The sequence below is a fragment of the Mixophyes fleayi genome, chromosome 1 (genome assembly GCF_038048845.1).
Source record: "Mixophyes fleayi isolate aMixFle1 chromosome 1, aMixFle1.hap1, whole genome shotgun sequence".
NCBI classification, from domain to species: Eukaryota; Metazoa; Chordata; class Amphibia; order Anura; family Limnodynastidae; genus Mixophyes; species Mixophyes fleayi.
Genome location: NC_134402.1, coordinates 262,771,240 through 262,784,552, shown reverse-complemented (window position 1 = coordinate 262,784,552; position 13,313 = coordinate 262,771,240). Strand labels below are relative to the sequence as shown.

At 41.7% G+C, this 13,313-nt stretch overlaps 1 protein-coding gene and 1 long non-coding RNA gene across 2 annotated transcripts in view; both read left to right on the top strand.

Moving 5' to 3' along the window:
- Positions 1–5,967, top strand: part of MTAP (methylthioadenosine phosphorylase) — a 40,859-nt gene extending 34,892 nt beyond the window's left edge. Inside the window, exons 7-8 of the mRNA XM_075210257.1 lie at positions 3,306–3,428; positions 5,558–5,967. Of these exons, the coding sequence (XP_075066358.1) occupies positions 3,306–3,428; positions 5,558–5,596 (162 nt within the window). The 3' untranslated portion in view covers positions 5,597–5,967. The remainder of the gene's footprint in view (positions 1–3,305; positions 3,429–5,557) is intronic.
- Positions 1–13,313, top strand: part of LOC142153039 (uncharacterized) — a 325,397-nt gene that overhangs the window by 236,507 nt on the left and 75,577 nt on the right. The window lies entirely within an intron of this gene.

The following is a 13,313-nucleotide window of genomic DNA, read 5'->3' as shown; positions in this document are numbered from 1 at the left end:
GCGGAGTTTCCGAAGTACCTGTCTGACATGAGTACGGTGTTGCTCCAACGACTGGGAATAAATCAAAATGTCGTCAAGATACACTACAACGAATCTCCCCAGGAATTCTCGTAGGACATCATTAATAAAATCTTGAAACACTGCGGGGGCGTTACATAGGCCGAAGGGCATGACCCGATATTCATAATGGCCTGAGTGAGTGTTGAAGGCCGTCTTCCACTCATCGCCCTTTTTGATTCGAACCAGATTATATGCCCCCCGCAGATCGATCTTGGAGAATATTGTGGCTAATTTGAGCTGATCAAACAGCACGGAGATGAGTGGCAACGGATAGGTATTTTTCACGGTAATCCCATTTAGACCCCTATAGTCTATGCACGGCCGGAGGCTCCCATCTTTTTTTTTCACAAAGAAGAAACCCGCTCCTACGGGTGATTTGGATGGTTGAATGAATCCCTTACGTAGGTTTTCCTCCACATAATCATCCATAGACTTGGTCTCGGGAATAGACAAGGCATATAATCTTCCCTTAGGAAGCTTGGCATCCGGAACCAAATCAATGGAGCAATCGTAGCTACGGTGTGGGGGTAGAGAGTCTGCTTCTTTTTTCGAGAACACGTCGTGGAATTCACGATAAGGCAATGGAAGAGATCCAGGGCAAGGCTGAACAATCCGGAGAGGAAGAGCAAGACAGGTTGAGGAACAAGCCTTACTCCATCGTATGATCTCTCCCGTGCTCCAATCTATGTGAGGGTTGTGAAGTTGAAGCCAGGGATGCCCGAGGATCAATGGTACGGAGGAACAAGGAATCAGAAAGAACGAGAGGACTTCAGAATGGAGAGCTCCCACCGTAAGCTGCAGAGGAGGCGTTTGATATGAGACCCTTCCGTCAGTTAACGGTCTGCCATCCAGTCCGTAGACCGTGATCTCCGAGTCCAAGTTTATGGACGGAATGCCCAGAGTCTTGGCAAAGTTTATATCCAAAAAGTTTCCGGCTGCCCCACTGTCAAGAAAGGCAGGGATAGAAACGGATCGATTACCATACATGATCCGAGCAGGGATTAAAACAGAATTCTTGGAGGAGACCATCTGGAGACCTAGGTGTACCTCCTCCTTTACTCCTAGGCCTGGTCTTTTCCCGCCTTGTTCGGGCAGCTACGCAGGAGATGGCCTTTATTGCCGCAATAGAGACATAGCCCCAATGACCGCCGCCTGGATTTCTCCTCAGGGGACAGGCGATAAGCCCCTAACTGCATGGGCTCTGGTAAATCCTGAGGAACTGGGTAGACGGCTGGAGAGGACCAGGATGGTGAGGCGGCCTCCTTCTCGGACCTTCTTTCCTTGATCCTGCGGTCAATTTTAATAACCAATTGCATTAAGGCCTCCAAGGAAGATGATGAAGGATACTGGACTAAGGAGTCCTTTATCTGCTCCGAGAGCCCAAGCCGGAACTGACTCCGTAGTGCGGGGTCATTCCACTGACTGTCGACCGACCAACGTCGGAACTCGGCACAGTACTCTTCCGCTGTCCGCCGTCCCTGTTTCAGCGCTCTTAGGTGGGACTCGGCCGAGGCCACCCTATCTGGGTCATCATATAAGAGACCAAGTGCGTTGAAGAAGGCGTCTACGGACTGCAGAGCTGGATTAACAGGAGTCAGACTGAACGCCCAGGATTGGGGATCGCCTTGGAGTAAGGAGATGACAATGCCGACCCTCTGTTGCTCCGAGCCCGAGGAGCGGGGCCTGAGACGAAAATACAGCTTGCAGCCCTCCTTAAAATTTCGGAATAAGGTTCTATCTCCAGAGAACCGGTCCGGAAGATTTAACTTTGGCTCAGGTGCCGGAGTTGCTTGTGAGGCCTTGGCGGCTTCTTCCTGAGCAGAAAGCCTGTGTGAAAGATCCTGAACCATCTGCGACACAACTTGGATCTGCCCTGCTAGGACCTGAGCCGGACTGGGTTCCATCAGTGGAAAATAGGATCGTCTTTATTTTTGGGCCAGTTATAATGTTAGGAACTCCTTCAGTCAGCACGACAGAACCCGGAATCTGCTCCGATGTCTGGTGTTCACTGGAGCCCCTAGTGGTGGGGACAGACTTGGCTGCAGACGAACGGAGGGTCGTGTAGTGTGCACTGACTGGGGAGAACCCTGAGGCAGCGTAGAAGAACACAGCGATGTGAGATCCAGGCAAAAGGTCAAGGGCCGGCAGCAGACAGGGATATCAGAAAACGAGCCGAAGTCAGGGGTCACAGGCAATACAACGAAGTCCAAAAACAAGCCAGGGGTCATACACGGGAAATCCAATAATAGAATAAGCACAGGAGCAGGGAAACAGGAACAGGAGTCTAGCTAAACAGGAAGCTATAACTGGCAATGAGGCTCAGTCCTCACTGCCTTAAATAGCAAGGAGATCCAATAGGAGTCATAGTAATAAAACCCCTCCCACTGCATAATCACTGCCCCGAGGAAATACTGGCAATCACAAGACAGCACAATAAATAAAAATCAGAAAGACTATCACCAGAGTCTACATCATAACATAAATAGTCCTACCTTTCCCTGCTGGTATGTGCCCGGGTGTCAGCCTGCTGGCCGGGCGCTGCGGCCTCTGGATAACAGCGTCCCGGTTGTTGCCTAGGCAACCGGGACGTCAGAGGCGGAAGTGACACCCCGGTCGTCATGGAGACGGCCGGGGCGTCCGAGAAGACCGGAAGCGAGCCGCGGCGGCCCGTCGGAGAGCCGCGGTTCGTAACATACACAATCCAAGATGCATAACTACTTATTTTATCTTATTCTGCAGATAAGCGTTTTTTACTTTCTATTTGCTATGCACAAACACATCCACAGTGTTTTGGTGTTGGTAATCATTGTTTGAAACAATATTATACTATTGCTGCCGTCCATATGTCTTCTGTATATGGTGTGATGCCTTGAACAGTATCTGGGTGCAGTTTGGGAAGACCACAACTTTTACACACATTATCAAGAATCTATCTGGTACGCATATATAATACCACCATTTTTTTTTTTTTTGGGCTATAGTTCCAGAAATACTAAACTATTAGGCTTTTGGTTTCCTTTTCTTTTTAGAATATCTTTGCCAGACCAACCATCCGGGTGATTGCAACATAGCTGCCACTAGATCATAATATATGAGCAAATAAATATATATATATATATATATATATATATATATATATATATATATATATATATATATATATATATATATATAATGTGTATACATTCTTATTGTTTTTAGCTGGAAGGTATGGCTGATAATACTTTATTTCTTTTTATCTGTAGGTATCTGTAGACAGAGTATTGAAAACATTAAAAGAAAATGCCAATAAAGCAACGAGTATACTCCTGACTGCCATACCTCAGATGGCAACTATGGACTGGACAGACACTATTCATAACATGAAGGTACTCATTCATCAGACTGGCAATTTTCTTTTTTTTTTCATGTGTTTCACTGTAAACTTCTCTTTTGAATCCGTACTCCTCACCTACAAACAGTTGATCATTAAAATGAGATATATATTCCCTGCTTTGCGGATGGGCACAACATTGTTTTCCCTTCACAAAAACACTTGTAACCTGCGTCAGATCAGGGCTGGATGAGATTATGATTTTAATGAAGCACATTTTGCACCTTCAAGGTGCATTTCTGCAGAAAATTCTCTCTTTAGGCGCATTTTGTCAACTGTAAAAAAATCTTCAAACACACAGTAGTGCCACATACTGTATAATAAAGATAGCCCTGGAGTTCCCTTACGCATGATTAATTTAAGACAGGCTAATCCACTGAGTGTTTAAAGATAAACATGAAAATGTTTTCTTTAATGAAAGGGGTGGTTTTAAAGAGATAGGAGGTTGAAGTTTGATATGACATTTACAGCTTTTCACATTTATTTGAACCCCAGTGACATTTCACTACTTCCCTATCGCTTATATTTCTAATTCATAATTTTATAAACACCTTATAGTGACTGCAGGCTGAATTAATAAAAGTGGCCTTAGATCTTAGTGTTCTTAATGTTAATAGTACCACCCCACATTTTTAATGGAAACACATTAACTTCAGTTTCAGTGTTTAGAATGATACATGGGTTTTACTCTTTAAATATTGCTACAGCTTTTACATAAAACAGTTGTCTGATTTCTCCTGCTACAGAAAGATCTGAGCAGCACCAAAGGTAATCTGTACCTGGTACAATGATCAGGCACATTTCACTTTTTGTTCAGTTTGTCACTTTCACTGTGAATCATTTTTCTTCTTTTTAACTTATTGGAATAGTTATACTGTTTGATCCCATTTGGTATACCCGGTGGTAATTAAGGGAGAATGATAAAATTTGTACAAAAATTACGTTAAAATTATTATTTTTTTGTCTCCCTCTGTATAAGGAAGCCTTGCTAATAGTGACATTTTTAGTACCTGTTTTAAATTGGGCTTTTATTTTTTTGTTCTATGAGATAAAGGTGCAAAAAAAAGACCCAGAGTCCTTATAGATCAATACATCCTAGAGTGTATGTAGCCCCTACCTCTCCTACAGCTTTTCAGATCTGTGGTGCCATATAATCTTGCTGTCATCAGTGGTTTCAACATCTTAGTACAAAAACTTTTTGCTCTACTTAGCTCAAACCCAATGTTTGTAGTACTACAGTGGTGGCTTGCTTTACCTGGTACGTAAGCCTTACTACGTCCTCTAAAGATATGAAAAGTTGCGGAAAAGGCAAGGGCTAGATGCATTCAACTAGAGCAGTGTTGGCTAACCTGTGACACTCCAGGTGTTGTGAAACTACAAGTCCCAGCATACTCTTCCAGCAATAAGCTGCTATATATTGGCAAAGCATGCTGGGACTTGTAGTTTCACAACACCTGGAGTGTCACAGGTTAGCCATCACTGTACTAGAGTGTATGTGGCTTGTGTTTAAAAAAAAAAAAAAAAAAGTTTAGGGGATATTTGCAAAATAGTAAATTTTATTACAAAATAATTATCTTTTCTGTCTTTGTCTTAGTGGTATTTCCTGCATATGACAAGGGGTCAGTTTCAGCATTTATTTTTGCAGTGTGAAAAAAAAGACCATAGCTTTAAGGAGAGGAATTAAAATCTATTTCAATAGTTAAAGATAAAAGATGAAGATGAAAGCGGAACTAAACTTAAAAACAGAAAAGACATGCGATACTATTAAATGATTTTTTAGACTGGCATAATTAATATTTGCATTTGCTGCCTTTACTCACTGGAAGTAGCCTGAATAATCGGTCTTAAAGTGGGTTGATCTGCTGAGCGCAAAAAAAATGAGAAAATACCCATAAGAAACTATTCATCCTATTTTTAACTCAGTTTCCAGATGTTAGTCAGCACAGTAGCAGTTTATAGGTGTGAACGTACCCTCAAGGTGAGATGATACGGGTTACCCTGCTCTACAAAAATCCTTATTTTTTCCTGTCTTTAGTTCCACTTTAAAGACAACAATGTTATATTTTTTGTGAATAATGTTCCAATCTCACCCAGATTTTAACAGTGAGTGCCTTGTGTTTCCAGAGCACAGTACAGCTTTCAGTCATGTTGCCAAAACATTGATTGATCTCGGAAGAGAAAAGAACAGTATCTCGTTAAGGTGGAACATATATGCCAGCAACTAAGGAGATAAAAGCAGCACCATGTATATGTTCATGAAGCATGACCAAAGAAACTTTTATTTTTTTATTTTTACTTCTATTGGTTGATGTCCATGCTCTGTGTACACAGAATTTATAACTGTTGCAGTTTCTGTTGCATCAATCATATATGAATATGGTTCTACACTTACAAATATGTGAATGCAGATTGCTGACTTTCTGTCCAATACCTACTTGAAAATAAAAATGTGCTTTTGCTAAATAATGCCTTATTAGATTGTAACTTGAGAAAATGTACTCCTGTATCCAAATAAAATATTTCTTTCAGGCTCATTCCTACTATATTTGTCTCTTTTTTTTTTTTTTTTTTTTTTTTTTTTTATGGGACCTTTACATATACAGTATGTCCTTTTTTTTATTCAGGTTCAATTAGAATCTTATAGCTATATTACCACTTTAAAATGGCTGCAACAGAGTGGATGTGAACGGAAGGACCAATGAGTAGCCTCAATGACCATAATTCATTGGTGTTCCTGCTCATACCTGCCTCTAAAAGTCCCATTTTTCAGACTTCGGATCGCCACCGCATAATATACTCCTTCAAAGAAGGTGAAGAAGTCTGGTTCTCCACCCGGAACATCAAGCTCAGGCAATCCTGTAAGTAGCTAGGGCCTAAGTTCATTGGACCTTTTACCATCATCAAAATGGTCAATCCCGTTACCTTTATGCTAAAGCTTCCTTGTACTCTAATAATTCCGAATACATTCCATTGCTCTTTCTGAAATCGGCTATCTCTTTGAGTAAGTTTAAACTCCAACCACAGAGACCTCGGCCTGTCAATGTGGATAAACGCCAGGAATTTGTTGTAGAAAAGATTCTTGAGTCCAAGGGCAAATCCATTTCCTGGTGCATTGGAAGGGCTACGGTGCGGAGGAACAATCCTGGGTTCCGCGGAGGCGCTTACATGCTGACAAGCTCATCAAGGAGTTCTTCAAACAATTTCCTTGGAAATTGGGGTGTCGGGGTTCCTTAACTCCTCAAGGGAGGTAGTGTCACGGTCATCTAAATATGTTTGAGTGCAACTAGTTCTTTGGGATAGGCGGCTTCTATAGGTAAAGACTCTATATAATGTGTTTCAAAAGTTTATCTAGGTAGCCCTAAGCCTTAAGAGGATGCTGGTGTTTTAATTTGTTACTCTTAGAGAAATTTGGCTATGAAAGAATATCTAGCTTGGAAAAGAGACCTTCCTCTTCCAATGATTTCACATAATGAGATGAGATAAGAACCTGTAGTTGAAATCTGGAAAGCTGCTTATCGATCATACCTTGTGAGCTGCAAAGCTCATTTCTGTTCTAGTGCCAAGTGCGGCTATGTGAATTCATTGATAGCTTTCGAGAATTCTTGATTAAATGCAGTTTTGACACCTTCCAGGAGATTTGTCAAGACGGCTTGTATTTGAGGGTCAATTTCAATCCCTGTTGTAGGTAGGGAGCTTGAGGCATTCAGGTTTAGCTGTTGTGAGTTAGATATCAGCGTTGGGTATATTATGCTCTCTCGTTATCTTGTAATAAAATTGCTGATTTATTAGCAGATTTAAAAGTGCGAAAGAAGAGCAATTGCAACTTTTGCTAATGTTCACTGGAAGGCAGCAGCATATCCAAATAACAGTAAGTTATCGAGCGATACATGTAGGGAAATAATCATTTCTGGATACTAGAGTTCAGTTAAAATGTATTGTGGGATGGAAAGAGGGATCAAACAATCTGAGCTACTGTGCAAACGAAGCAGTGATGAGGGAGGTAACCAGAACTGTTAATTCTGCTAAATATTGGGGACCAGGCATGAAGGCTATCAATGAGTTGCAGTCATCTAGTCGATCCTCAGTAGTAGGAGCTTGTAAGTGGCTCAAAGGGCCTTTATTATTGAAGAATTAATTTAATTGGAGAGTATCCTCATGACAGGAGCACTATCTGATGCGTGCAGGAGATGCACTGGGTGCATGGTGTTTGTATGTTGGAGCGCTTTCGCTCATTCTTCCTGTCTGGTTGCCATGGTTACCTACTTTCTCCGGTGGTCTAGGAGGAAACAGGAAGTGCGGCAGGGCTCAAATGTCTGATTTGTGCTACTGCGCATGCCCAGACCTTCGAAACGGAAGTTCTGCTTTTCGCGCAGCACATACATTTCAGACACTGAACGGTACTTAGAGAGCTGCATGGCCACAATAATATAAAGACCCCAAAGTACCTTGTATAGTGAACGGAGGCTCTCTACTGTATCCTGCATATATATAGGAGGAGTCTGCCACAACAATAAACTGCATGGCTGTGCAGTATTGCAAACCTGCCTGCATCATATCTATATAAGAGTGCATCACCACCAGCATACATGCAAGTGTGTTCTGTATATAATCTGTATTGCCTGATTGCTGCAACTGTTGTTACTGCTGAACACTGCTGTACTACAAGCAACTGTGAGTAACTGCATACATCTGTTGTTATCATCTTTAAATAAACAGCAACTTGTTTAAGTTACCAAAGCGTTGTGGCTTAACATACACATTAACACCGCTGAACACCTTTAGTAACATCATAAGGTATAACCAACACATGGGACTCTGGTGTTAGGGGTTAGGCAGCACCTACTTTAATACAAATGCCCTATTGCATGATCGTTAAATATAGCTGCATCGCTTAGAAATGTCGTAGTGAGTCAGCTTAGGTCTAAGTAATCTTTGGAGGTATATAGTGTGCAGCTGCGGGGCTGATGGGCAGTTGAAGACTTAAGTCTGTTAGGTGATGACTGGTTGAACACTTGCACTGCTCGATGGGGTCAGTCTCCAGTTCGCTCCATGTAGCAAGAGTCAGCAGAACAAGTTACAATCGCAACAAGAGCAAGTCTCAAGCCAGGTTCAAGGCCCAGGACAGGATACCAGAAGCGCTTGGGCCCACTGCAGATAGTTCATACATCAGGAAAGTAGTGTGGGAACAGCTCTTAGAGGGAAGGACTGACGCGATGTCTAAACTACTGTCCTTATCTGCCTGAAGCCCTCTGCATTGCATGCTGCTTGCTTTGGCAGCTCCTGCCTTCTGGACCTTGGTTTTATTTTATTATGTTTATCTGGCAGTACCTCTGCTATTGTGCCTTTTCCATTGTTATTACTAGGGGTTAACCTGTGTCACTAATTATCTCCTGCGTGTTCCCTACTTATACCTGCCTCTCTCCCCCTCCTGTGCTGGTCATTGTTGTTTTGTTGCCCTTCCTATGGTTTTGTTCTCCTACTGCTCCTGTGCCCTCGGACCCTCACTGTCACTCACCGGACCGTGAGTGCCTCTACTCTGGTGCGAGGTCTTCCATCGTTTCTCCCTACACCTGTGTGGAATCGTGGCCGCTCGCTATCCTGCCATGTGTGCATGCGCAGGTTTCGCTAGTAGCTTCACCTGTCCATGGAGGTGATTGACAGATCACTCACCTCACCCTATTTAAGGCACCTGCAACCCTAGGTAGGGGCCTGATCTTGAAGTCTCATTCCCAGTGAACTTCTCTAGGTGTGTGCAGATCCCAAACTGCTTCCAGCTTTACTCGTTATACAGTTTCCAAACTGTGTGCAGATTGTTCTTACTACAGCTTCCACGCTGCTCCCTTGTTCAACTCAGCGGCGGTTCCCACACCGCTACAACACTATCATCCCGCTGATCGTGTCACAGCTTCCACGCTGCTCCTGGCTCCACTCAGCAGCGGTCCTCTGACCGTTCCAACGCTGACATCCTGCTGATCGTGTTACAGCTTCCACGCTGCTTCCCTGCTCAACTCAGCGGCGGTTCCCATACCGCTACAACGCTTCATCTCCCAGCTGATTCCGGATCTACACAACTGGGTATGCGTTACTAACTATTGACTATTATCTATTCTACTCGCATACCAGTTGCATCCACTTTTGTTTATTGCGCAGGGTACAGGTACCCATATAGACTGTGTTTCCGCATTGCTCCAGTTAGGACTTGCTGTCACTCAAGCTCGTTACCTACTTGCGCTACTACTTGGCGTCATTGTGCATAAACTGCTGTGATCAGCTTCTCTCCTCTGCAAGGCACCAACTATATATACAGACTATTCATTGTGCCTTCCAAGACATTGCTCTACTCGCGCTGTTCCCATACTGCCACAGTTTGCCTTTCAACTTCACTCTCCTGCACCTGGACAAGTCCTCACTCTCTCCACAGCAGTGGTACAACTTGCTACTCACAGACAACTGACTTTCCTATTACCTACCTACACCTGGACCCGTTTCCTCACCATAGCGGTGGTACACCGACTGCCCTGCTACCTACCTGCACCCATCCTATTCTTCCCATCAGAGCAGTGGTACAACTGGCTGTACGCAGACCACTGACTCCTCCTCTACCTATCATCACCGATCCACGTTCACTCCTCGTGTCTACCTTATCTCCAGTTTCCAGTTTACAACTCCAAGTCGTTGATTGCCTCAGACTATCTCTACTCTCCTGCTGTTGTGTCGCTCCAATCATTCACCTGCCTGCTTTGAGGTGCGTGCCATATCCCCGCCTCTCCAGCAGAGTACCATCTGGTGAAACTCGCGTAGCAACTCCTAGTGCCCGTGACACTCACATTTTATCTTCTTCGGATCTCTCTCGACTTACCTTGCTACCTGTTTCTGCAGTATTCCTTGCAACCAGAATTCAGTCTTCTCAGAAATTCCTGTGTAGTTTCAACTATATTTGGTTCGTACTATTTATTTGTATTTTCTAAGCAATAAACACCTTTTGCTTCATCACATCCCGGACTACATAGCTGTGATTTACTTGGAAGTGTGACAGCTACTTGGCACAGAAGGTAGGTCAAAAGATAGTACATAGATATATTTGTGCGGGGGGAACAAAAATGGTGGTAGCGCTTTGATTGAAATCGATTTGCCAGAGCTCATGAGCCGAGAGACACATCCGCCATCTTCAGCTTCCAGGCCACTTTATTACATTGTAACTATATAGTATTATGAAATAACAATACATCTGAACTGATTGTATTCTCTGTTGGGTACAATCTGATATTTGCTCAGTAATGATTAAAATGTGATGTTTTATATATGATAGCCAAATGTGTTTACTCTTGTTAAATCAAGTATTTCAATTATATTTTGGGGGAAAAGTATCTATATATACATGTTTTAAATATTTTATTTTACCACTAAATGATACCTCTCCTCCGTGATACCCATTCCAAGTCTGGAAATGTTATGTAATCACTTCCAAGTGTTCTCACTAGTCTTGGTGATTTGATGCTGGTGTAATTTTATTGTTAGAGATTTTCCAGGCTGCAAGTTTCAGATGTTTGTTTTCTGTGTTTGACTTCCATGTAAAATTAATATCAGAATGGAAGGTGTATGGTAAAATAAATTGTGTAATAAGTAAATATTTTCTCTGTATGCTCTTAATTCTGGTAGCTCTATGCTTTCCCCAATTATTTCCCTTTTTTTTTTTTTTTTTTTTTTTTTTTTTTAAATAAAAGAATAAATATTTATTTATAGAACACCAGCATGCTCCACAGGGCTGTTAAAACAAGACTGGGTATTAACAAACATACAAAGGGTTACAATCTATAGAGTGAAAAAAAAATTGTATTGTTATGCTGCTCAAATCATTGTGTGTTATTGGTACAGGTTGAGAGATTTTAACAACAAAATTAAAGTTAAAGAAACAACATAGTAGTTTCTGATACAAAATCATCAAACTCATTCTAAATGTTACAAATATATGGTGATGCTATGTAGTAATGAATACAATTACAAATCTCTATTTCTCTACAACGACATCACATAATTTACATTAAATTGACAAGACAACCACTTTAAACTGTCAGATCACATAATATATTTTAACTTTAGTGATCATTTTAAAGTTGAGGCTACAAATCATGTTTTAAAGAATGTTTCAATCCAGTTTTTCTTTTAACATTATTTGTGTCTCTTTGTGGTAAGTACATTGATACCTATGTACTGAAGATAGGCATGTATCTAGTTTTAATGTAATGTACGCTAGTTTTACCTATGTGGTTGAATGTGTTGCAGAAATCCCATGTTAAAAAAAAAAAAAGTAAAGAGACTATTTTTTAAGGACCTCTTGAATAACTTATTTTATGGTATGACGTTTTTATGTATTTTGTCAAAATTAACAGAAGGGCATGAAGGGGAGAACTTAAACTGTGTTGTGTTCTCAGGAATGTGGCTTAAAGGATATGTAACAAAATATTGAAATTGGCCTGGAATCAAGTACTTTTCCTAATTATACAATTACTACCTGGAAAATATCCCAACTCATATGAATTATATTATTTAGCACAATAATATACACACCTTGGTGTTACTCTATAATTAGCTACTTTGGTGCACATATTTTCCCATATCCAGGCAAGATCCTGGTAGTTAGCAATCTAATCTATATGTATGTTAAATAAGAGAATGGCGCATATTAGACACATTTTCATGCACATGCTCTCTCCATACACTGTTCCAAAATAGTTTTGTTATCCACATGCTTTTAACACTTTTCTGTTTAAGACATGTTTATTTCAGTCCTTCTCACCATATTAAATCACTTACAACCCTTACAGAGTTCTCCATACAGTAGTTACTGTATCAATTCAGTATAAAACCCACAATCACAATGCAGATATATCAAGGCAAGGGTTAACACAACACCAGCCAGGATGGACACAGCCAGAGAGCAATGGTGCAGAGTCTAGGTTACTACCAGTATTCACCAGAGAAATGAGGAATGGATTAGGCTGCATGTAGTAACTAGGACATGGTCCATCAACTTGGCCCTTAGCATGGTGGGCGGAACACTAGTAGCTCAGAAGGCAGAATGGTCAGACAAGCCGTGGTCAGACCTATGCAGATAACACAAAACAGAATCAGCAGGCAGAAGAATTGTCAGGGAAATTCAAAGGTCAAATCCAATCTGTCAGCGCAGTACAAAGTCAGGATACAAGTCTCACAAAAACAAGCACAATCTGGCTCAATAACTATGAATCAAGTAGTAATAAGGATAATGTGCTCAGTAGCTCAGAACAGTAAAACTGATACTCTGGCAGGGACTGACAGGCAGAGCAGGTTTAAATACTCTTTGGGAGTTCAACTCCCTGCCTCTGTCACAAATCACCTGATTGCATCTCAGTGAACTTGTATCAGCTGTGCTTGCCATGCTGTGAAGTGAAAGATAGATACTGAGTATTGCATCTAAATTCAGGATTCCTAACATATGCACTCAGTGGCCACTTTATTATATACACCTTTCTAGTATAGGATAGGACCCAATTTCCCCCCAGAACTAAATTGTTTTGTGGCATGAATTCAATGAGGTGCTGAAAAGATTCAGGTCAATTTTGACATGATAGCATCACGTACTTGCTGGAAGTTTTTCAGCTGCACATTCATGCTGCAAGTCTCTCATCTCACTACATTCCAGGATGGATTCCTTTTTCAGCCACCAGGCAATGTTTTTCCAAGCTTCAACTACCCCGATTTGGTGAGCCTGTGTCCCTTGTAAACTCAGTTTTCTGTGATTAGCTGACAGGAGTGGAAACCGGTGTGGTTTTCTGCTGTTAGCATATACACTTTTCTACGTAACGCATAATTGTTTGAGTTACTGTGACCTACCTGTCAG